At 47.0% G+C, this 24,605-nt stretch overlaps 1 protein-coding gene across 1 annotated transcript; it reads right to left on the bottom strand.

Annotated features, from left to right (window-relative positions):
• Window positions 1-1,605: 1,605 nt before the first annotated feature.
• LOC113182820 (refilin-B) lies at window positions 1,606-8,531 on the bottom strand. Its single transcript, XM_026388905.2, has 3 exons — window positions 8,177-8,531; window positions 5,501-5,610; window positions 1,606-3,044 (listed from the first exon to the last, which is right to left on the bottom strand). The coding sequence occupies exons 1-3, from the start codon at window positions 8,390-8,392 to the stop codon at window positions 2,714-2,716; spliced, it is 657 nt and encodes a 218-aa protein (XP_026244690.1). The 5' UTR covers window positions 8,393-8,531; the 3' UTR covers window positions 1,606-2,713.
• Window positions 8,532-24,605: the final 16,074 nt, after the last annotated feature.

Genomic DNA, 24,605 nt, shown 5'->3' with positions numbered 1-24,605 from the left:
GGAAAAATGTCAAGTGGGAAGATACTTGTTCAAGTTCAGTCTTTCTAAAAGTCTGTACTTTGAAAGCAAAACAAGTTTCCTCTGGAAATACAAATCATCCTATTACATGAAAGCCCTAATTTAGGAGACTGAGCGAAAAGCTTTTTTAATTAACAAACCGTATCTCTCAGGCACACTTAGGAATGTTTGCTTTTAATCACTGAGTTTAAAAATCACCACTTCCGCCCTGAAAACTAACATGACTCCACCACGGGCTGGTGGCATTTCATCCGCACAGGAGAGTTCCAGGGTGTCTCCATATGCTTCCGTTTCTGCAACAGTCAGCAAAGCAGGTTTGGAAGGGGGGGAAAAGGGTTTAGAAAGAACCCCAGCTGGTTCCCTAGTGAATAACTTAACAAAATAAACCCCGCCTGTCCACGCGCCTTACACGTCCACCATCGCTCACTTCGACTTACTTGACTGGTAAGGTTCAGGTTCTTTCCACACCTAGAGTGACTTGCCTGAACTCCACACGATCCCCTAAGATGAAAAAAAAAATCTCAGGAGGGCACCCCTCAAAAAAACCTCAGAGGCCACATTCTTCTGCATTCTGTCCCCTGTCGCCCTGCCCACAGCATTCCTCAGAGCTCATCCAAGTGTCTCCCAAAGCTCTGGGAATTTTCCTAGCATAATTCAAAAATCACACTTACTATTTATCAACACTAAGAAATCAGATAGAAAATCCATCTTTACCAATAAATTGGTGGAATTTATTCTCCGAAGGCAGGTGGCAATTTGTTGCTCTGTACACAGTGGAAAGAGACCATGGGGTCCCAGAGTGACACTCCTCACTGGATCCCAGCTGGGGTGCTCCCTGGCAAACTTGGGACCAGGAAGCTGACTGAAGTTCCATCTGGGGATGTGTCACATTTGTTAGGAGCATAAGAGACCAGACATTGTCTCTGCAGAGGACACCAGATGCAATGGCTCTGAGAGGGCTCCTGTCCTTTAAATGAGAGCGATTATCATGGCACCTGCTTTCATCATTACAAAAATCCCTGCTGTGGCTCCAGGGTTCCCAGAGAGTTCTCAATTTTTGCTTTTAGGACACAAGGATGCCATTTATAAAAACCTGGAAATACAGCAGGAGGCAGAAACCACAGAGCGCTGTAACCCTGGGGCACTTGACATAATTTGGATGTATTCAAAGGAAATATGTATGGTTTGTTTTTTCCAATATTAGGGGAAGAAAGTCCATCTGCCACTTTCTACACTCCAGCCCTGCAGAGACTGGCAGGAGATTATAAGAATCTGGGGCTGGGGCTGGGGGTGGTGGGTGGTGGTGAGTGCCCGGTGAGGAAGGGCAGCCTGGTGCCACCTCTGCCCCACCCAGCACCATCCCTGCTGCAGCAGCTCTGCTGAGCTCTTGAGGTTGCCTCTGGAATATCTTCAGTTCACACTTAACCCCACGGTAGTCACTTCCCTTTATACAGCGGCAGGAAAGAAATGTCCACTTTGGCTGCAGTAGCCGGGCAGTAAAGTCAGAGTTGTGACATGATTCCTTACACTAAATCCACCAAAGCATAACCTCAGAGGATGTTAAGCAAGATTCCTTGTTTTTTTGCATTAGACCCAATTTCTCTGCGACTTTGACACCACCAAAGTCCTCAGCTTGAATCCATTGAGATAGTCATGATGAACTGGATCACCAGAAACATCGACATCTGTCTCTTCCTGGTGGCAGTGGGTCTTAGGCATGTCAGTCCTGAGTGGAAACCTGCCTCCTGGAGTCCCCAAAATGTTTTCCAAAGCATTCTTTTAAAATGCCATCTCTCTCAGAAGAGCCCTCTGCTATATTTTCCTTTATGAAAAAACGGGAAAGTCGTTTTGAAACCCTACAGTACCTATCAAGAGAGTTACACAAGATGTGAACCAGATGCCAAGTGTGCAAGGATGTCGCCAGAGCCTGTGCCCGCCACCCACCTGCAGGGAACAGACGGAAGCCACTGCCCCCAAACTGGGCCATCTTTCCACCTGACCTTCTGAAACAGGAGAGAAGGCAGAGAAGTGGGTTTTATTTTTAAGGCATCTCTTATTTTGGTTTGGGGTTTTTCCATATCATTAAAAAAAAAAATATGATCGAGAGAATTCCAAAAGTTTGGATTAACAGGAAATAAAAATGGAAGTGGAAATAAAGAATGGAATGAAACTCAGCTCTCCCCAGATTGAACACATATGGGCATCACGACCTACTGAAACAGCTACACTTTAGTAGCAGGGAAGACACCTGTGGCTGGAAGGTGTTAAAGCTCACTTTTTCCATCCCAGGGACTTTTCCAAGCTCTTTTTTCAGACACACTGACAGTGGAGGAAGAGCGGTCCTCCGCCCTCCCTGGTTCAAACTGTTGCCATTTTCTTTTGCTCTGTTTTTTTTCTTTTTCTCATCAAATCGAGACTTTCGGGGAAACTCTGGAAATATACTCCTTTTAAAGCAGCAAACCAGGAAATATATTCCTTTTAAAGATAATTTGAAAATTAAAAAAACAAAACCAAGTATCTCAATAATTGCAAGATGCAGTGATTTTTTTTTCCCCCAGGCTGGGCTTAGAGGTATCCCCAGGTCCGACTCTGGGGCTGGAATGATATGCAAGGGCAACATTGCCCAACTTGCCCAGGGTGGTCTGGGGACCAAGGCAGCGGAGAAGCTGGCTCAACCCCAAGCCATCCTTCTGAGTCAGCATTCATCCAAGAGGCAATCGCTGCCCAGGAACTCTGTGGCCTCCAGCTCCACGCTGGACAGGAATCTCCTCAGCTTCTTGTGGCAGTTGTAATCCAGGGTGGTGGTGTAGACGGTCTTGGGGTACTTTGGGTAGACAATGGTGGTGCTGAGGAAGCGTGTGGGCTTGTGGCGGGGCTCAAAGCGCACCTCAGCCTTGTAGTTGCGCCATGTGCAATTGGGGATGCAGGTGACTGTCTGGCTGCAGGAGGCCACTGCCAGGCCCAGTGGCAGCTGCACATCATCAATGAAGTGTCGCTCTGAGTCATACTTGACTGAGGAAGTGTACCTGGGGAGGGGGGACAAATCAGGCAGCATGAGGTTGTTCCTTGAGCCAGGGGGACAGGGTCCCAATTGTGACTCTGAATCTCTTGTGGAATACCAGTCTGAGACCTGCCAACATCAATAAGAAGCAGCACAGTTTATGAAGTACTTATTCTGTGCCAGGTACTAGCATTCCAAGCACTTGAATTCATAGGATCTAATTTAATCTCTACAACCCTGGGATCGGAAAGTGAGCTCCAGAGATGAAGGTCACCGTGCCACTGAGTAGAGGAGCTGGGATTGATGGATTGATTGACTGGATTATGGGGACTTGAAGGTAGATAGATGTGCAAGGTTCCAAAGTATTCCCTGTGCTCAATGTTTCCCATTACAGGCCAGAGCCCCTGGATTCTGTCCCATTAACTTAGGCCTGGAGCCCTTAGGATACTTAACCTGTCCAAACCTCGGTTTCCTCTTTCTGTAAAGGGTCCTCAATAAAGGGGCAGGGTGTCAACACTGAGCAAGTGCTGTCAGTGTAATCACAGTCATGTACCATTTAACGACATTTCAGTCAACAATGGCCCTACATATGACAGTGGACCCCCTGAGATTGCATGGCCTGAGACATCATGGCCTTCTTAGTTTGTGGGAATACATTCTATGATGTTCACACAAAGACAAAATTGCCTGATGGAGGACTGAGTTGTAGCTCAGAGGCAGAGCGGTTGCCTCGCATGTGTGAGGCACTGGGTTCAATCCCTAGCACCACATAAAAATAAATAAAAATAAAGGTATTGTGTCCATCTACAACTTAAAAATATTTTTAAAAATTACCTAATGGGACCTTTCTCTGAATGAATTTCTGTCGATTAATGGTACGTGACTATCTTATAGAACAAAGTAGATTCTACTCTTCTATTTATAAGCAGCTTCTGTCCCCTCCAGGGATCAACTGGTTCTTTAATGAGAAAAGGAAAAAACTCAGAACTCCTGAATGCTGATTCTGGAAGCTTGGCTTTATCAGACCTAGTATGTGGTCTACCTTAGCCTTTGGTTTAGAAACCTGAGGACCTAGGGACCTGACCTTATCAGTAAAAACCAATTGCAATCTCAATTTCCATAAATAAGTTACCATTTACATTCCTCAGGTACTTTATTATTTTTTAAGTCCTTTGGTAATTTAAAAGTTAACACAGATGCATCAAACAGCTTTTATGCCCATCAGGTGACTGAGAACCAGAATTCTTTTCTGTGAGTTGGATGTAAAGGTCTGTTCTTTGGGCAAGTAGCTAAGATGCTGGTGGAAGCTAGTATCCTTGTTTTGTTGGAAATACAAGCTCCACAGGAATAAAAGGCTAAACTGCTCACCTCAAAACTGATGAACCCCTCTTTGTTCCACATCAAAGGGCCCTTTGTGTAATGCAACTGAAACTCCAACTATAAAACCACTAGTCATCAAAAGTAAGATTCCTTTCTCTAAAAAATGATATATCTTTAAAGGAGTCTCCCCATGAATCTTTGCCCCCAGATAATCCTGGATGAGATCATTCTGGAGGAAGGCTGGCATTTGTCCGGTGACATTGTAACATGAGACAAGGTTACGGCACCTTGAAGAGGGGTCAGAGCATGGGGTGCAGGTGGAGAGGCAGCTCCAGGAAAGTTGAATTAATATTCAGCAAATTTTTTAACATCCAATAGCCTTGAGATATAAAGCACATAAAGCAAGCTGCAGAACTTTATGTATCATATGATCTAATTTTTATTGTAAAAAGAATATCTATTTAATTGATTAGAACGTTAAAAAAATTCCTAGGGGCTGGGGATGTGGCTCAAGCGGTAGCGCGCTCGCCTCGCATGCGTGCGGCCCGGGTTCGATCCTCAGCACCACATACCAACAAAGATGTGGTGTCCGCCGAGAACTAAATAAAATAAATATAAAAAAAAAAAATTCCTAAAGAGTACCCACCAATGGGGCTGGAGTTGTGGCTCAGTGGTAGAGCGCTTGCCTAGCATGTATGAGGCTCTGGGTTCGATCCTCAGCACCACATGTTAAGTAAATAAAATTAAAAAGATCCAATGACAACTAAAAAATATTTTTAAAAAGAGTACCCACCAAACTATCAATAGTATTTGTCATATTTGCATAATTAATAAATTTTTAAATAACAGGAAATTATGTCTGAATAAAAAATGAAAATTTAAGAAATAAAGTCAAAGGATCAGGCAGACACAGAGGCACAGGCCTGTAATCCCAGTGACTCAGGAGATTGAGGCAGGAGGACTGCACGTTTAAGGCCAGACTCAGCAAGTTAGCAAGACCCTTAGTAATTTGGCAAGACCCTGTCTCAAAATAAAAAATAAAAAGGATTGAGGATATTGAGGATGTAGCTTAGTGGTAAAACATCTATGGATTCAATCCCCAGTAATAGGAAAAAGGAAAAAAAAAAAAAAGGAAATAAACTCAGGGATTGCTCTATTTACCTGACTTCCGTTGGTGGTAAGGGGTCAAACTCCACACCTTCGCCAAAGGACAGGGGGCACAGCCTTGGTGAGCAGCTGACAGCCAGGGTGTTGGGGAGAGAGGCTGGGTTCTTCCAGAACAGAAAAGAAGGTCGTTAGAGCTACCACAGGCCCATGGACACATCCCACTGAAGGCCTTGCCTCTGAGCCTCTAGCTGATGGCCCCACTGTGATCTGTGTCCCTCATCCTGGGTACACCAGGGAAGGGTTGACCTGCAGCCTAGGAAGAGCACTGGAGCCAGGAGGCTCAAATTCAAATCCCAGGTCGATCCTGAAAGTATTCTGTGCCCTCAGAAGAATCATGCCACATGCCCCGTTACCTTATCTGCACTCCTTCTACCACCGCAGTTTTGTGAAAGGCAGAAAAGAGACAGGAGCTCAGCAACAGGATGCTGGCCAGACCCAGGAGCCGTGTGGTGAGGAAGCCTCCATGAACTGGAGCTTAACTCTTCAGAACCCTCAATTATGTGGCACCCCCTCTATCATTGTCTCCGCAACACTCCAGAAAGACTGAAGCAGGGATTCTTTTTAAAACTGAAGACTCCTTCCCACTCCCGCCCTCTTTTGCATCAGGGCCATCACATTCACACCACCCATCGCTCTGCTCTGGCTAACTGGGAGCCTCATCTGTTAGAGGGTCACCAACAGTTCTCCACATCACCTCCACCACCCAGAACATTGCACGCCCCAGAGCACAGCCTTCCTGGAGGGTAAGCATCTCCACCTGGTCAAGGCACTGGCACTCTGACTCATCAGGAGACAGTTCCACCCTAGTCACCCAATTTGCTGGAATTAGGGCTTTTGTGGTCTACGTGCAAAGATAAGCACAGAGCAGAGTTTGACCTCGGCAGCCTTCTGTATTCCCTGGTGTCTTGAGATCTGTCATTTTCTTTGCCTAATTTAAGAGAAGGATCTACACTTGTGCCAGGGTGTGGAGGTGGCAGTCCTGCCCCCAGGTCCTCCATGACAGAAGGAGGTAATCATTTCTCAGGCTGGCCCTGAGACCCTTATTGTATTACCTGGACAAAGTGTCAAGTCAAATGGAAATACAAAAGCTTAAGGAGACCAAGATAGAGAGAGGCACTGGGTCCTGAGGGTCTAGCTCCTGGGTATGGGTAGGGCCCAGACTGAGGGAGGGATGTGAGTTTGAAACAAAGTCAATGGATGGGAAGGGGTGCTGCAGACCTTCTGAAAACAGCCTCCAGATAGTGACAGTGAGCCCTGCTCTGCCCCTAGCTCTCTGCCCCCAATAGTAGGGGCACCTCCCAGGCAGTCCTGGGGAGTGGGGGATGACAAAGCCACCAGGAGGAGTTGGGTGCTCTCCAGCACTCACAGGGCATCCACCCGACCATACCCTTCTCTTGACTCTGCCTTCTCTGCTCTCAAGCCTGCCCACACCACACATACTGCCTGGGCTCCACCTTGCTCCCTGTGTAGGACGGGTTTGGGGCAGGGTGGCAGAGGTTATGACAGACCCACGTACTTGGTGCCACTAGAGAATGAAGACTATACCAGAGGCTTTAGCAAGGCTCTGGGAAGCATCAAGGAAGGCTTCCCAGAAAAGGTGACAGTAGAATTTTGAGAGAGGTAAGAGGCCTTGTGCATGCCAGGCGGAGGGTCTCAGAGGCACCACTGTGTGTCTAGCCTGTGGTCAAGGCAGGTGGAAGATAGGCTAGAAACAGCCAAATAGGGAAAGCTCCCAAGGCTAAGTTGAATGAAGTACTGCCTTGAAATGGAAATGAGGGAATGCACTGAGGCCTCTGAGGGTTCTAGTACAGCACCATCAAAGCTCTAACATAGGACCTTAAGAACAATGCTGCCACTAACTACTTCACCCCAGGGGACAGGGTGGAAAACACCTATCTCCAAGCCCCACTTTGAGCTTCAACTGTAGACAGGATGTGGCCTCCAAGCTGACGGTAAAAGCAACACACTTCCACGTCTGAGCGATTCCTAAGGCAAAATAGACTTGGTGGAGTTTCGTTTCTTTTAAAATAAGTTTTAAATTAAAAGGAGTAAAAGTTCCTGCCACCTGAAGGCTCCCCATCTACTAAGTACAAGACACCAGCTGGGTTAGGTGTTCAGGACAACGGGGGCCACCAAGGAAGCTGGAGGTTCATGGAGTGAGTCTTCTTAAAAGGTCCCCAAGGCTGGCCCAGATTTCTCTCTGAATGGAGAAGCCCAGGGCACACCCCTGCCCTGGAGCTGCCAAGAGGAGGCAGGTCTTGGGGCCGCCTGAGATGGGCAAAGCCCGCGGGGTGTTGGGCCCACGGTCGGGGAAAGGCTGGATTTCCCTGTCGGTATCCCGGGAGCCCCAACCGCCCCGCCCAAGCAGGAATGTGGCTGAACCGCAGCCTGGCAGCCCCAGGAGCCGCCACCTCGAAGGGAGGAGAGGCGGCTTGCCTCTCCGGGGGCTCCCGCGCCTCCCAGGCGATGACAATTTTCCAGCCACCGGCTCCAGCTGGCCAGGCTCTCGCTGCGCTCCCGCCCCGGGCTCCCAGGGACGGCCACGCCGTCCCGACGAGCGGGTGGTGGCATTGACAGCGCGCCCCGGGCGGGGCGGCACCACCGCTGGTAACCCCCAGGGCCTGTCGCGGGTGGGCTGGGGAGGGAAGGAGTCCGCGCGGGGCCACTCACCGGGGCTGCTGGGGTCACCACCGCATCGGGCTCCAGCGTCCCCGGGGCCGGCGTGCGCTCCCCGCCGCCGGCGCCACCCCCGGCCGCCGCCAGCCCCCAGTGGCTGGGGCTGGGGCTGGGGGGCAGCCCCGAGTCCGGGCTGTCCAGGACGCCGTCGCCCTTCTTCTTCGTGTCCACGAGCTCGGGCACATCCTGCAGGCTCAGCCGACCCACCATGGCTGTGTGCGTGGCGGGCTCGGGGACACCCGGCGTGGGGGTCGCGGATGAGAGAGGGCCTAGAGGGGCGCACACGCGGGCGGGGGCTGCTGCCCTCAGGGCCGCCCTCCCTGCCCCGCCGCCCGCGCGCCGTCCGGGTCTCGCCGGCGGCCGCGCTCCGGGCCCCGCCCTCAGCCCCGCCCCGGCCGCCCGCCCGCCCGCCCGCCGGGCCCAGCCCGCACTGGCCGCGCGGAGAGGCCCGGCGCCAGGGGCCGCTGCGCTCCCGCCGTGCGCCGCCCGCGCTGCTTTATGCCCCGCGGCTGAGCCCGCCCCAGGCGCCGACTGCTGCGCTCCAGGAGCGCGGAGCAAGCGTTGCAGCGGGAGGACTAGGCACCCCGGCCCCTCCCGGCCCCTCACTCTATCACGGATGGGCGCGGGAATCCCGCTCGAGCTGGGGCCCTGGGGTCGCGTCGACCCCCCTTGCCCTGTCCCAGTGGAGCCCCGGAGGCGCTAATATCTCCAGACCTGGCGGTCCAGGGGAGCCAGAGCAGAGTGTCAGCCTGCAGAGGCCTGGGAGAACGAGCAAACAACTGGAAATTATTAATAGTTAATGCGCTTCGTATGGCTCCAGCCGCCTGTTGGCTCAGCAGGGTGGACTCTGGCTCTCACGTCTGCCCCAGAGGAAAGCCGGCCTACTTGTTACTCCTCGGGACTCCCCGGGGGTGCTCCGCCAAATAGTCTGTGACCACGCCAAACAGGGAAGGTCTGTGGGTTCAAACTCGAACCTCCAGTAAAATGAACCAGCCCAGTAGGCCGCCCACAGGTTTTCTCAGGGGCCTGTAGCCCTCCAGTGGGGGGCCACAGCTTTTCACTCACAGGAATGTTTGGCCCTGCACCCCTCCTGATGGGATTGCTTCTAAAAACCAGACTGCATACGTCTCTCCCCTTTGATTTGACAGAGAAGATCCTCCCGAGTGGGGACTCCTTTAGGTAGATGCTGGTTGTAGGGCTTGGCTGTTCCCAAATCCAGTGTCTTTTCTCACAGAGATGTCCATGATCAGCAGCAAGTAGAGAAAGTGCCCAGGGGCTTCTGATAGACGCTCAGTTAAGGACCTGGAATTGAAGTTTTTGCCATACCTACACAGCAGCGCCAGCTCTGAAGAGGGGTGTACGCTGGGCCAGGGGATTATTTCCCTGGCTAGACAAGAGATAGGCTCTGTGCATGTCCCGCAATGAGAGCCCTATCCACATCCTTGCAAAACCAAGACATATTTGTCTTGCTTGAGGCAGACCTGTTAAGTGCAGAAATTTGAAGTGGGTAGATCTGTTAGCCAAGTTCAGTTCTCCTCCATCACCTTTAAGTAAGGAAACAGAAAGGGAATAGACTTGCCCCATGTCACACAACTGGTACAAGGCAACTTACTATGAACTGGAAACCCAGATCATCTCCTTCAAGGAGAATAAAACTTGGTGAATGCCAGTGTGCTGGGAGGTCATTCATTCATTCATTTATTCATTCAGAGGATGTGGGAGAAGATGACAAAATCCATGGTGGTACAGTCCTGGACAATGGCTAGTTACAAGGACAGTCTGTGCTGCTACACCTCCCTACTCCTGTTGATCTCATCATCTGCACATCCCAGGCTGTGCCCTACCCCGAGGCATCAGAGGAGGAATTTAAATGCTTTATGGGGTTATAAAAAGTGGTTTGTCACTGGGGTTGTGGCTCAGTGGTAGAGTGCTTGCCTAGCATGTGTGAAGCACTGGGTTCGATCCCCAGCACCACAAAAAAAAAAAAAAAAAACAAATAAATAAAGGTATTGTGTCCATCTACAACTAATATATATATATATATATATATATATATATATTTTTTTTTTTTTTAAGTGGTTTGTCAATAAGTGGGAGAACTTGACTCTATGGAGGGAATTTGCCCACCAGATATTTCTGAGTAGATGCTGAAAACTAATCTCTGAACCTGGTTAGATTGGGAAAGGTGTCCAGGAAGAGGCAGTTTCTCCAAGGGGGTGCTCGCCTGCAAGATCATCAGCCTGGAAGAGATGTGGGATGAGATTGAGGAAGTTCAGTGTGCTAGACCAGTGAAGCCACTCTCTACCCAACAACAAAGTGTGGGATGTTGCAGGGATATTGAAAGGTATCTCCACCTGCACCTGCTGAAACACTGAGCCTGGGCAGAGCCAGCATTAATTTCTGAAAAGCTTAGATTATCCACATTTTGACAGAAAATCCATGGAGACATCAAAACTCCCTTGACATAATAAAGGAAGTATAATGCTGTCAACTTTGGGGTCCAGTTAGATCAAAAGGACACATGCGATAATCCTTCCTCTCTGGCACCAGGGTCATTAAGCAGCTAGCCCAGGATTTCACAGGGACTTCTGGGCCTGGGGAGCAATGACCATCAAACTGGACTCAGAAAGCATCCAAATGATGACCTCCTTCCTCCAAGTGTTCTGTCGGATCCCTAACTCCTTTAAATGGAAACCTGGCAGGGCTTCCTGAACCCAGAGATATCCTTTAGCCTCAGGACAACTGCCAAGGAACTCGGAAGCACAAGTTGATCAGCCACCATGGCCTCCTTTCTTATAGACATATGTTCAACACTGATACATGCAAAAAAAAAAAAAAATCAGAGTGGCTTGCAGAAAAATCCAGCCCAGAACTGTCACTGATGGAGAAATAGAGGTGGAGAAGAACAAAGGTCCCATACAGATTCCCTGCAGTCATTCATATGTCCCCTCAAGCAATAAGCATCCAAGACATCCTGCCTAGTCAGGCATCTTCTGGAACTCATGGTATCCCTGGTGGGGATGAACAGAGGTTTTCTTGCAATAGGAAGTAGCCAATTTCAACCTGCCCAGCAGTCCTTGTGGGTGGGAGAAAAGGGGGATTTCCTTTGTAACCACATACAAACTTCCTAGCTCAGATCTTGAAGTTGGCTTTGTTTCTGGTGATTTCAACTTGCAAATCTATATAGGCCTTTTGAAGAGCCTTGCTACTGGACTCATCCTACATTTTATTCCAGATTTTCCCAAAGGACATTACCTAAAAAAAAATTCCAATCAAAGCTTGGGAGAGGTAATCAGTTGTGGTCTTCCCCGTCCTGGTCTGGTTTTGGAGACAGGCATTCTTTTGAGGAATAGCTGGGGTGCCCCTAGAAACCAAGGGTGAGTTGTGCCAAACAAGCATGGCCCAGAGAGACCACAGAGCCTGCATTAAGACTGGCCTCTTCTCAAAGCTGTCTTTTCAGAGCAGGGCCACATCCATAGACCTGGATCACAGAGACACCATGTCCTCGAAGGACTTGACTTCTGGCCTGAGGCCTTCTCCCAGAGGAACAAAAGCTACCTAAGGATGGATGCCAATCCTACATTTTTGGGTTTTTCCGCACTAAATTAAACTGATACCCAAATGGGTGTTAACTCCAAGACAAGAACAGGGCAGGACCCTTCATGACTGCTGCTTATTTTTGTGGAATGGCCTGTCTTCTGTGAACTCAGCCAGACAGGATTAAAAGCACTCCCATCCCAGCTTACTTGCCCATGCCGTGCCCATGGCACGTGGCAGCTCCCAGACCCCCCTGGGATCTGGGTTGTTCTGTTGTCCTTGATGTAGAGGATTTATCTTACTGTCGAATCGAGTCTCCTCTTCACTTTATATGCACCCATGTCAACCAAATGCTTTAAAAAAAAATAGAATTTAATTAGTTTCCTTTTGCAAACAATGTTGAAAGGGACCTGTCACAGACATGCCCTAACCTAGCACCATTCCCAGAGTGTATGTATGCACTTGTGTTGGTGAGGTCCAGGAATAACCCTGAAGCCCTGGGACTCTCAAAGGTGGCATAGAACCAAAGGGGAACCAAAGTGCTGGCATGGCAATTTCAGAATTCAGGAGGCCTGAGGAAACAGGCTGGCTTTTCTTTCCTGCCCTCTCAACTGGGAAGTCACCAGTTTGGTTGAAGAGATGGGGTCTGGGGTGAAGCTCAGTTGGCAGATATCAAGTGCTGCTGGTGTAGGGTCAGGCCAGTGTGCCCTGTGTGGGGAGTCTCACAATGTCAGTCAGATATGGCTTTACTCTGGAGTCTTCCTATTTGTGAGCTAAGAGATGATTCTCCCAAATGCTCCCTGGTTACACCGAAAAGGGCCTTGCTTGGCCTCTGCAAAATGAAACCAGATGGGGTTTTTGAAAAAGCTGGGGCACATGGCTTCTCTGGAACTGCATCAATACACTTGTACTCTTGGCTCCGTTCTGCATATTCAAACTGGACAAGAACTTGCAAGCCAGAAAAAAAAAAAAAAAAAAAAAGCCCTTGGTTGAGCAATTGAAGTTCAGACCCTTGGCTCCTCCGCTTGAAAGGCACCATAGAAGGGTATGCTGTCATTATCCCTAAGTAACACATGGCTGATCTGTGTGGCCACAGTCAAAGGCGGCCTTGAAGGTCTCCAAGGTGCTTTAGGACCACCCTTAGATTCATAGATACAGGTCTTCACTTTAAGACTACCTGAAAATGAGGTTCTGTGGGGGCTGTAGTTCCTGGGAAGAAATGAAGAATGGGAGTTCTCGGGGACTCACAATGACAGTTGACTTGCTCCGTCCTTCCCAGGAACTACAGTCCCTTAGGGCATTCTTCTTCTACCCCCAATTCAAAGCAGAATGTGTGCAGGCTGGAGGAGGTGTGGTTTGCAGCCACACACCCCGCTTAGAGCTGCTGATACTTAAAAGACATTCACACGCCTCTTGAAGAAATGCTTTCACTTTTGAGTCTTTATAAAAAATTAGCTGGGGTTGAGGAAGAACTTGGTGTGAGAAGGAAGAAAGATCTCATATGTCTCATCTCTTCCCAGTCCACATGGCCAGGGCTTCAACTGGAATTGTATTGCCTCTTATCCCACCCTTCTGTGGGATCCCCCAACTATTTTCCAATATTTCTGGAAACCTGTGAAAATGTCTCTCCTTTCTTATTCAAGAGTAAATCTGGTCACACATATAGGATGCCTGCTAAGAATTTTCTTCTTTTTTCTAGCTTCTACTGTCTTGGCCTCTGGCTGCGTGAGGGTCCATCACCATGACCCTCTGGTGGGCTGCCCTTGCTGAGGCAGCCACCAGCTCTGCTGGTCACCTAGAAGAGGCTATACTTGTGACACTGTGGGCACCACTCCTCTGCCATTTGCCAGGTACTGCTTCCAATGCTGCTGGAGGCCAGAGGGTACTATGGCTCTCAGGTGCAAGGCTTATGAGGCATGCCTGCCGCAGAGTGCCCCTCACCCCTTCTGGTTGCACTTGTAGGTAGCTTCCTTCATGCCTGCCTCCTGCTCTAGGATTCAAACTTGAACGCTACAGGGTTAGATCAAGAGACAAATATTAGTAAAATAAATACCTCTTTAAATTCCAAATCCCTCTTCCCATCTCCTAAGCCAGATCTATCCATTTGACTCTTTTTCTTAAGATTTCTCTAAAAGGGTTCTAGATCCCTGCACACAAACAAGCTGTCTGAGAGCCTGGTGTGGTGGCTCATGCCTGTAATCCTAGTGATTTGGGAGACTGAGGCAGGAGGATGGCAAGTTTGAGGCTGGTCTCAGCAACTTAGCAAGGCCCTAAGCAACTTAGTGAGACTCTGTCTCAAAAAAAAAAAAAAAAAAAAAAGAAAAGAAAAGAAAAAAGAAAGAAAGAAAGAAGGAGAGAAGAAGCTGTCTGAACCTGGGGATGATGGGGTGTTCACCTTCACCTCCAGCTGGGACCCCCAACCTTCATTAAATAGCACCCAAATCTCATCCTAGCACCTTGCTTTTTAAAGACTGAAAGATGGCCTCTTCCATTTCCAAGGATGTCAGCTGACTTCCTTAGCATCCAGCTTGATTGCCTGGCAGCCTTGTGGGACCAGAACTGCTGGGAAGAGCGAAAGGGAAAGAGCATACTTGTTAGCAGCTAGGTTAGAAATCAAACTTTCTAGAATATCAGAAACAATCGATACCCCAAGATAGGACTTCAGTCTTGAAACAGGATGGGTATACAGAGGGACACTGAGGACTCAACACAGGACTGTTCTTTTTACACATTGTACTGAAAGAGTAGTCTAACAGGAACCCGTCCTGGCCTCCCGTCATTACACACTGACTTTAGGGAACCTGAGTTCTGGGTCCTTATTGGAATGTTGCAGGACTGGGGTGTACCTTAATGGTAGAGTATGGGTTTAGCTTGTGCAAGGGCCTGGGTTTGAGCCCCAGCAACACACACACACACACACACACACACACACACACACACACAGTTACCAATATTCTGGCTTCTGTATATGGTGTGGGCTCAGTTTGTCAATTCTGACCATCAAGTATCTGGAGTGTGCCAGGCAGAGTGGGTGCACAGAGAGGGCTCTACCCAGCCTGGTAAAGGGAGGGAGGTGATGTCTGGGGGAGACTCCTGGAGGCCGTGGAGCCTGAGTTCCACTATAAGAAATAGACAATCAAAGAAGGAAGTGGGGACTCAATCCAGGCAGGAGCAATAGCATAGCAAGGGTTGGGAGCTCTAGGGGCCCCTTTTGCTTATCACTGAGTAGTAGACCAAAGGCATCATTTGCACCAAACATGGCTTCACGGCCAATCTCGGGAGTTCTTTGGTGGCTGCACACAGAAATACTTTGGCTGTTTGATCTATGGGAATAAAGGCTGTGTTGGAATCCAGTCATAGTTCCTGGAGTTCAGCTAACTCTGTTAGCTTTCTGTCACTGTGACAATACCTGACATAATGTAAAAGGAGAAAAGATTATTTTAATTTGTAGTTGCAGAAGTTTCAGTCCACGGTCACTTGGCCTTGCTGCCTTTGGCCTGGGTGGTACAGTACACCATGGCGGGCGCGTGCATGGTGGAGGAGGTCTGTTTACCTAATGGCTGCCAGGAAGCAAGAAAGAGGGAGGGGAAGAGAGAGAGAGAAAAAGTCGAGGGAGGGAGAGAGAGAGAGGGAGACGGGGCTAGGGTCCCAATGTCTGTTCAAAAGACAAACCCCAAACCTCCTTCCATTAGGCTCCACCTCCTAAAGGTCCTACCTCTCAATAGTGCCAGCCGGCTGGTGACAAAGCCTTTAGCATACAGGCCCTTGGGGGACATTGAAGATCCAAACCATAACACATTGTGGGACCAGATCTGAAATGAAGCTTCCTGGCAGAGTTTTGGTGGTCATCTTTCTCCTCTGGCTTAGCTTCCTTAGGTAGGGAACACTGCAGACCTGCAGAGAGCCCGAAGTTTAGTCCTTGTGGAGCCCATCGGCTCCATTCCTGGAGAGGCACTCTGCAAAAGCTGTGCATTGGTGACCAGGGGAAAGAGGGTGAGGGTGGCTTGCTCAGTACCTCTGTGCTTCTGGCTGGAAATGCCAGGTCAAGTGCACAGTGATGAGCTATTAGGACTCCTTTGGTACCTGTAAAGAGTTTGGTTCTGTGACTATATATTCTAGCATATAAAAGGTTAATGATTCTTACATTCATTAATTCTTAACTAAATTCAATTTAGTTCATAGGCCCCCAGGTTCTTTCAATATTAGAAAACTGTCTTGCTAGGTCAGAGTAGGTTTTTATCTTCTGGATGATGACCCAGTGGCTTCTGGGAAATTACTGCTCCTATCTGTCTCTTTCTGTTCAGGTGGCGTCTGGTAAGGCTTAAATAACACCCTGGCAGCAAGGGGTGGTTGGCAGTGCCAGGTCCACGGTTGTCTTTCTACTTCTCTGGCCTCTACTAAGGTATAATTTGTTCTGCTGGCACGCCATCTCTTTTGATGTCTGTATGTCACCTCTTCTGAACTCTAGGTGTCCCAATTCAAGGTCTTTCCCAATGTGTTGGTCCTTTCACTACTTCTGGGAGTTCAGGGGGCATGGGAACTCTCAGTACCTAACCCTGCTCATGATGGAGAGTGGGGATTCTGCAATCCACACTCCCTTAGGTCTATTTGCCTGGACAATTCCCTCAGACCCTTGTTCCCTTCCTCCTGCCTGGTTGAACACAGGACTTCTCTACAGGGCTGTGATCTTCCAGGTTAATTGTTGAAAACCAGGGATAAGGATTGTTCTCAAACTGATGGAGATTTCTCTTACACTGGGGATCAGCCCAGGCTGGTAAGGCTCTGTATTTCTTCTCAGGGACCTACCAGCCTCAAAATCAAGTCATAGCCATTCCGGTGTTTCTTTTTTTAACAGCTAGTCACAAATCAGTGTTTTTGTTTTTGTTTTTGTTACTGAGGATTGAACAAAAGAGCACTCTACCACTAAGTTACACCTCTAGCACCCCCATCCCACTCCCATCGCTTTTTAGAATTTTTGTTTTGTTTTGTTTTGTTTTTAAGAGAGAGTGAGAGAGGGGAGAGAGAGAGAGAATTTTTAATATTTATTTATTTATTTTTTTTTAGTTCTCGGCGGACACAACATCTTTGTTGGTATGTGGTGCTGAGGATCGAACCCGGGCCGCACGCACGCCAGGCGAGCGCGCTACCGCTTGAGCCACATCCCCAGCCCGCTTTTTAGAATTTTGAGACAGTGTCTTGCTAAGTTGCCCAGGCTGTCCTTGAACTTGTGATCCTCCTGCCCTAGCCTTCCAAGTAGCTGGGATTATAGGTATGTACTACCACACCTGGCATTTTTTCTTTTTTATGGGAAAAAAAGTTAATATCAAGATGTACTATCTTTATGATGATGGAGGGTACTGTATGCAAAGTCCTCCAGGATTTTGATACTTAGAATATAAAGGCACACTTATAATAAGAAGCATAACTAAACAGCATTCTAACACTTTTGCATGAACAGCCATGGCTTTCAAGACTCACATTTCTGCTAAAGAATTTTAAAAGTCTATACATGAATTCAAATGCAAAGAATTCAAACAATATTGTCTTTACCATCTGTATCTCGGGACAGGGATGTAAGACCATGTGCCCGCTGCTGCAGTAATGGGAGAAAGACTAGAGGTAAGAAAGAATGGGGAAAATACCCATTTTATTTATTTATTTATTTATTTTTGCAATGCTGGGGATGAAACCAGGAGCTTGCACATTTTAGGCAAATGCTCTACTACTGAGCTACATCTCTACCCCAGAAAAATACACATTGTAATATCTAATTATTATCTTACTACATATAAAAGAATGACCATTGATCTCATGAGTGAAACAAGAGAGCATGTCATCTGGGAGCCCTGATGGGAGGGAAGCCATGGGTCTTTTACTCAATAGACCTTGAATGCAGAAGCTGTCCTGCAAGACATGGTACAGGCTGGGTCACATTTGTTCTTGAGCAATGAAAACCAAAGGGGAACTTCGGCTTACTGAGTTTCTAAAGCTAAATCTGCAATTACATCCTCCATCTCAAGAAGCAGGAAAAAACATCTAGGGCGAGTGAGGATGTGGAGAAGTAGGTACCCACACACTGTCAGTGACAGTGTGCAAAAACCACTTTACAGAGGGTATTTAGGCAAGAGCTGGCAACATTTTAAATGTGCATGTCCTTTCATCTTCTTAAGTGGAAACATAACAATTTTAGGTAATTCTGTAAAAATGTGAGCAAAAGTAAGCATAGAATTTACAGAAAGATTTTCACTGATGATATATTTTTTTTTTTTAAGAGCCAAAAAATAGAACAACCTATTGTGTATTGATTGATAGGAGACTGGCTGTCTCAGTCTGTTCATGCTGCTATAACAAAATACCACAGACTGGGTAATTCACAAGTGATAGAAATTTATTTTTCACAGTTCTAGGGGCTGAGAAATCCAAGATCAAGTTGGTGGTAGACTGTCTGACGAGGGTTGCTCTCTGCTCTGAGAGGGAGACTTGTTGTTAACTTGCTACATGGCAGAAGGCAGAAGGGCAAAGTGGGATGAAGAGATCTCACACTCCCATTGCACTTCATTATAAAATCATTAGTCCCATTCATGAGAGCTCTGGCCTCATGACTTAATCATCTCTTAAAGTTCACTCTTAACACTACCCCATTAACAATTAATTTTCAACATATGAATTTTGGAGGTATATACACCATCAAACAATAGCATTGGAGAAATAAAGAGTGGTATATCTGAACTATGAAACCGATACAGCCTGGGGCTAGGCTCAGCGGTGGAGCACTCGCCTAGCACGGGTGGGACCCAGGTTCGAGCCTCAGCACCACATAAAAAATAAAGGCATTGGGTTGTGTCCATCTACACCTAAAAAACAAATTTAAAAAAAAAAAAGAAAGAAAGAAAAGAAACTGACACAGCCAGTAAAAAAAAAAAAAAAAAAAAATGAGGGTTAGCACACACCTGTAATCCCAGCAACAGGAGGTTCAGGCAGGAGGATCATAAGTTGGAGGCCACCCTGAGCAACCTAGCAAGAGCCTGTCTCAAAATAAAAAATTAAAAGCTGGGTGTGGTGGTGCACGCCTGTAATACCAGCAGCTAGGGAGGCTGAGGCAGGGGGATGGTGAGTTCAAAGCCAGCCTCAGCAACTTAGCGAGGCACTTAGTAATTCAGTGAGACTCTGTCTTTAAATAAAATACAAAACAAGGGCTGGGGATGTGGCTCAGTGGTTAAGCACCCCTTGGTTCAATCCCCAGTACTACTAATAATAATAATAAACAAAATAAAATAAAAAGAGCTGCAAATGTAGTTCAGTGGTAGAGCATCCCAGGACAAAAAGGGTGGGGGGAGAGAGAGAAGGATAAACTCCAGTATCTCTCTCTCTCTCTCTCTCTCTCTCTCTCCACACACACACACACACACACACACATATGAGTTTTATATATGTTGAGGGAATATATGCTCAAGATATATTGTTAAACTGTAGAAAAATATATTAATATTGATTTTTTTTTAAAAAGAAACCCTCTTTCCCTTCCCCAATACAGACACAGAAAGTTCAGAAAGAAGAAAAAAGTAGGACTTTTGGTATGTTGTTTTAAACTTGAATACTAATATTGTACTTCATTCTATTTTTGTCTCAGCCTCCCATGTTCCTGGGATTATAGGTATGAGCCACCACACTCAGCTTTATTGTACTTCAAAGAACAAGCAAACATTATTACTGCATTTTTTTTTTTTTAGTACTAGGGATTGAACAGGGCACTTTACCACTGAGTTACATCCCTAGCCCTTTTTCTTTTATTCTTTTTTAATTAATTAATTAATTTGCAGTACTGGCGAAGGATCCCAGGGATACTCTACCAAATGAGCTACACCCCCATTCCTTTTTTATTTTTATTAATTGATTAATTTATTTTATTTTTTTTTAGTTGTAGTTGGACAGTAGTTGGACACAATGCCTTTATTTTATTTATTTTTATGTGGTGCTGAGAATCGAACCCAGCACCTTACATGTGCTAGTCGAGTGCTCTACCACTAAGCTACAACCCCAGACCCCTTTTTAAAATTTTTATTTTGAAACAGGGCCTTGCTAAGTTAATGAGGCTGGCCTTGAACCTTCCATCCTCCTGCCTCAGCCTCCTGAGTCCCTGGGATTACAGGCCTGTGCCACTATACCTGGCTTAGGTTTTCTTTTGATCTTTGTGAGTGGTGTTGATATAATCCATAATTAACCATCATTAACAATTTTATGATAAACTCATCATATTGGCTGACAAGAGTGGTCCAGGGTAACTGACTAAGGTTTCAAGATTGAGGAACTAGGGAAGGAAGCCGGTAACATTTAGAAGTAAGGAACTCAGGAAGGGAGTTGAGATGGCACATGTGCGCCAATGATGGGACCTACAGGGTGGACTGACCTCAGAAGTCATATTTTGCTGGACAGCCGGTATGTTTTCTGAAGGAGGCTGGATTGGAAGCAGCTGGAGGCTGCAGACTTAGAGGCCTGGCCATGGTGAAGGCTCTGAAGGAAAGGAGGGCCGGGGAAGGAGGCCATGTAGTTCTGGGGCAGGAAAGGAAGGCATGAAAGGAGTGAAGGGAGAATTCTGGGGTGCATGCGAGCTGATAAGAAGAGCATCGATGACCTTCAGGATTTGCTGAGATGGAAGCCGAATGCCCAGGAGAATGTAGGTGGGATGGAGGCTGTGGAAGTCTTGTTTGAAATGCTAACCAAAGCTAGCAGAAAAGTAGAGGTGGCTGAGAGGAGAACAGGACAGAGGAAGAATGGAGACTCCTGTTTACTTCAGCAGGCAGCAGAGGAAAGGAGAGCGGGCCTAAGGACCGTGAGGGCAGAACAGAGACCCCAGGGCAGCCCAGCTAGGGAGAAGGGAACTGGGACCCAGAAGTGGGCTCTACAAGGGTGACTCAGGCTTTGCCATCAAGTCTTCTTTCATGGCAGGGGAATGAAAGCCTTGGGGCCTTAGTATTTCATCTGCAAAAGGAGGGACTTTGACCAAAGACCCCCAAACAAAGAAAGCAACATACCACCCAACCCTGATGCTCCAATTTAGAACTTTCCAACTGGACAGCTAGAACCAGTACTTTGGGGTGTAACAAGTGCCCAGCTACTGAGCCCCTAAAAGCCCTTGGGGCTGCAGAGAGAGGGAGGGGTCTTTGAAGCAGCCACAGTTCCCAGGTCCATCACCTGGGGCAGGCAGGATATATACTGTCATGTCTATGTTTCAGTTCTGAAAAGGCTGAGAAGCACTGCATATGCAGACATTCAAGGCCTCAGGTACAATATTTGGGGCCTGTGGAGGTTCTGGAACAAGAGTCTGCTTCCTTTCAAAGGTTACCCGAGCCCCTTCACCTGAGCCCCTCCCTTCAATTCTGGTTTCACCATTTTGTTCTTAGACTCCGCAGAGCTCTTCTTTGTCCTTTCCCAAAGGGAGGTGGCTTCCAGGGCTGTTCACACAGCATTTAGGTGACAATTCAGGTGCTGTTGTTAAATGGGTGGTGCACTTCAAATGAAATGGCACTCCTTTGGGTACTGAGGGGATCATGCCAAACCCCCTCTTCCCCTCTGGGGTCAGAAAAACAAACAGTGACATTGTTTTAAAGAGAGTAGCAACTTTCAAACTGACAGAGGGGAAAACTCTAGAATTCTTCAGGATCATTTGATGGGGGGAAGAGCCTCTACAAAAGTTTGATTCTAGCTTCACTTTTTCAAATGCATATTTTGCTGGATACAGGGCTCAGGCTCACGCCTATAATTCCAGCAACTCAGGAAGCTAAGGCAGACAGGAGGATCGCCAAATTTGAGGCCAGCCTGAGCAACCTGGCAAGATCCTGTCTCAAATGTAAATAAGTAAATAAATAAGGTTGGGGAGGTAGCTCAGCAGTAGAGTGCTTCTGGGTTCAATTCTCCGTACCCTCCCCTACCACCAAAAAAAAAAAAAAAAAAAAAACACCCAAAAAACAAAACCCAACCAACCAACCAAACAAACAAAAAAACCTATTTAAAGGTTGGGATTGTAGCTCAGTGGTAGAGCATTTGCCATGCATGTGTGAGGCACTGGGTTCGATCCTCAGCACCATATAAAAACAAATAAAATAAAGGTATCGTGTCTGTCCACAACTAAAAAAAATATTTAAAAAAACCTATTTAAAATCTGCCCTAAAAAAATAGACAGTAACAATTGTTAACAACATAGCATGCATCCTCCACTGTGTCACAGGGTACATCAGCTGTTGAAGACCCTCAGTGTGACCTCCTTCTGTTGCCAGGGCTGTTAGTCTTCACAGACTTTCGGAGGTCTCTTGATTCCTTGGAAGCAGGGCTGTTTAAAAACTGAAGAAAAATGATACTATTTCTAAGTTGTTAACTGGACCAAATCAATATTTCTCTATTCTGTGCAACCAAAGCAAACAGAAATAAATTGGATGCTGGGATTGATGCATGTAAACTGTCATTCATAAGCTTAGATTTAAAAAATAATATTTATTTTTTGTAGTTTTAGTTGGACACAATAACTTTATTTTATTTATTTATATGTGGTGCTGAGGACTGAACCCAGTGCCTTGCCCGTGCGAGGCGAGCACTTTACCGCTGAGCCACAACCCCAGCCCCCATAACCTTAGATTTTAAATGCTTTCTATTTATTGAAATAGTTTCAATATTCTTACTGATTTTCTTTAAAAACTATTTAAGCTCATAAATATACTAATATTTTTATATCTATTGTGTATAATGAGGGTTCCATGGAAAATTTGGTTTCATAAACTTGAAAACTAGGGGTTTAGTACAAGGTGCCAGGATGATGGAATGACACTGGAGATAAATCCTGTCTCTGTTCCTTCCTGGCCACACAGCCTTGGGAATGCCACTTTCCCTCTCTGAGCCTCCAGGTCTCATCCACAAAATGGAATTAATCACTCCTACTTAATAGGGGATTTTAAAAAAAAATATTTAGTTATAGATGGACACATCTTTATTTTGTTTGTTTATTTTTATGTGGTGCTGAGGATGGAACCCAGTGCCTCACATGTGCTAGGCAAGCGCTCTACTGCTGAGCCACAACCCCAGTCCTTAATGGGTGATTTTGAGCCTGTGAGATTATGGATGAGATTCAACCCTTTTTTCTCCCATCCCCTTTTTCTTATACCTTCATTCCCCAAATATATACAGATAGCATTGAATCATCTAGACCTAATCATGATTAAAGAGGATATGCAGGCTGTACACAGCTGGGCCCTGCAGCCCAGGCCCAGGGCTGAACCAATAGGGGCCTTAACTCTGGCCGGCACCCTCCTCTGCAATCCAACTCGCTTCCTACAGAGACAACACTTGGGATCCTTAAGAGTTAAGCACAGCTGGGCACAGAGATTGTACGCCTGTAAGCCCAGCACCTCAGGAAGCAGAGGCAGGAGAATGGAAAGTTTGAGACCAGCCTGGGAAATTTAGCAAGACCCTCCTCTCAAAATAAAAAATAAAAAGGACTGGGGTTGTAGATCAGTGGAAGAGTACCCCTGGGTTGGCTCCCCAGTACCAGGGAAATTAAACGCTGTGCCTGGGGTGCCCTAAGCCTGGGTAGGAGATTGTGGGGGTGTCTCAGTGCGAGCTGACGTTTTCTTCACACAGCCCTTGGTAATTTTTCCACTCGCCTGCGAAAGCTCTTCAGTGGTTGCTCCAGTGGGCCCAGGCTCAAGCTTCTTTGGTGAAGAAGCCTGTGGAATGCAGGCTCTCTGGCAGCTGGTATTTCCCCCTCCCTGAGAAGCGCCTTCCTTTTCCATCAGCACAAAGCAGACAGACACCAGAAACTGGTGTTTCCTGTCACCATCTCACCTGGTACTCCTATAACTGGTGAAATGCTTTACAAATACTTTTCTTGGCCCCGGAAGTGGAAGGAAGTTTGTGGAGAAGCTGTTCTTAATTTCTCACTTGCTGGAAAATTACCCCAAACAGAAGGAGTGTGCAAATTCCATTGCATTACTGAGCAGAAGCTACCAGAGCCCTCAGACCAAGTGAGAAATATTCCTAGGGGACAAAGTATTTAATACTATTTTTATTTATTTTGTGGTGCTGGGGATCATACCCAGGATCTCATGCATACTAGGCAAGGGCTCTACCACTGAGCTATATCTCCAGCTCAACACTATTTTCATTTTAAGGTCACTCTTATCATCCCCCATTCTCTGAATCAGTAGTCCTCAAAGGGGACTGAAAGAGCCAGGCAGGAACTTTGTTGCTGAATACAGGGATTCAGTTCACCTTGGGAAAGGTCTAAACTTTGAAAGGCAGCTGTAAAGTAATCCAAACCGTCTGTGATCCTCAATGCCTATTTGTTAGTACCAGCAATTGAAACTACTGGGCCACATCCCCAGCCCTTTTTTTGTATTTTATTTAGAGGCAGGTTCTCACTGAGTTGCTTAGGGCTTCACTAAGTTACTGAGGCTGGCTTTGAACTCTCGATCCTCCTGTCTCAGTCTTCTGAGCTGCTGGGATTACAGGCATGTGCCACCCATGCCCAGTTGTCAAAAGGAGGACGAGACCCAGGGCCTGGTGCCTGCTGGGCAAGCACTCTACTACTGAGCTACATCCTCAGTCCACAGACTGGCTATCTTAAGATAATTTTGCTTGGTTTTTTTGGACATTATAGGTTAAAAGGGTGGGTGGGGGGATGCAGGCAAGAATTCTGTCCCTGCCGAAAGAGTCTAGTTTCGGACATGAGACACCATACCTAAATAATTTGTTTGGAAGGAAGCTTTGGCAACCGTTCTAACTTGCTGGCAGAGGAAATGGGCCCCATTTTTCACCACAGGTGGCCCAGCCAACAGCACCAGGAGGAAACTCTCTTCTGTATCTGCAGGTTTATCCCTAAATGCTGCGGAAATAGCAG

This window comes from Urocitellus parryii, unplaced genomic scaffold, assembly GCF_045843805.1.
Source record: "Urocitellus parryii isolate mUroPar1 unplaced genomic scaffold, mUroPar1.hap1 Scaffold_152, whole genome shotgun sequence".
Lineage (NCBI taxonomy): Eukaryota > Metazoa > Chordata > Mammalia > Rodentia > Sciuridae > Urocitellus > Urocitellus parryii.
The sequence above is the reverse complement of the archived record's forward strand: the minus strand, read 5'-3'. Positions and strand labels throughout refer to the sequence as shown.

Coding starts and splice junctions, on each gene's coding strand:
- LOC113182820 (XM_026388905.2), bottom strand. CDS start 8,392: ATGGTGGGTCGGCTGAGCCTGCAGGATGTGCCCGAGCTCGTGGACACG. Junction 5,611..8,176: donor TGGTGACCCCAGCAGCCCCG/GTGAGTGGCCCC, acceptor CTGTTCTGGAAG/AACCCAGCCTCTCTCCCCAA. Junction 3,045..5,500: donor TTACCACCAACGGAAGTCAG/GTAAATAGAGCA, acceptor CCCCCTCCCCAG/GTACACTTCCTCAGTCAAGT.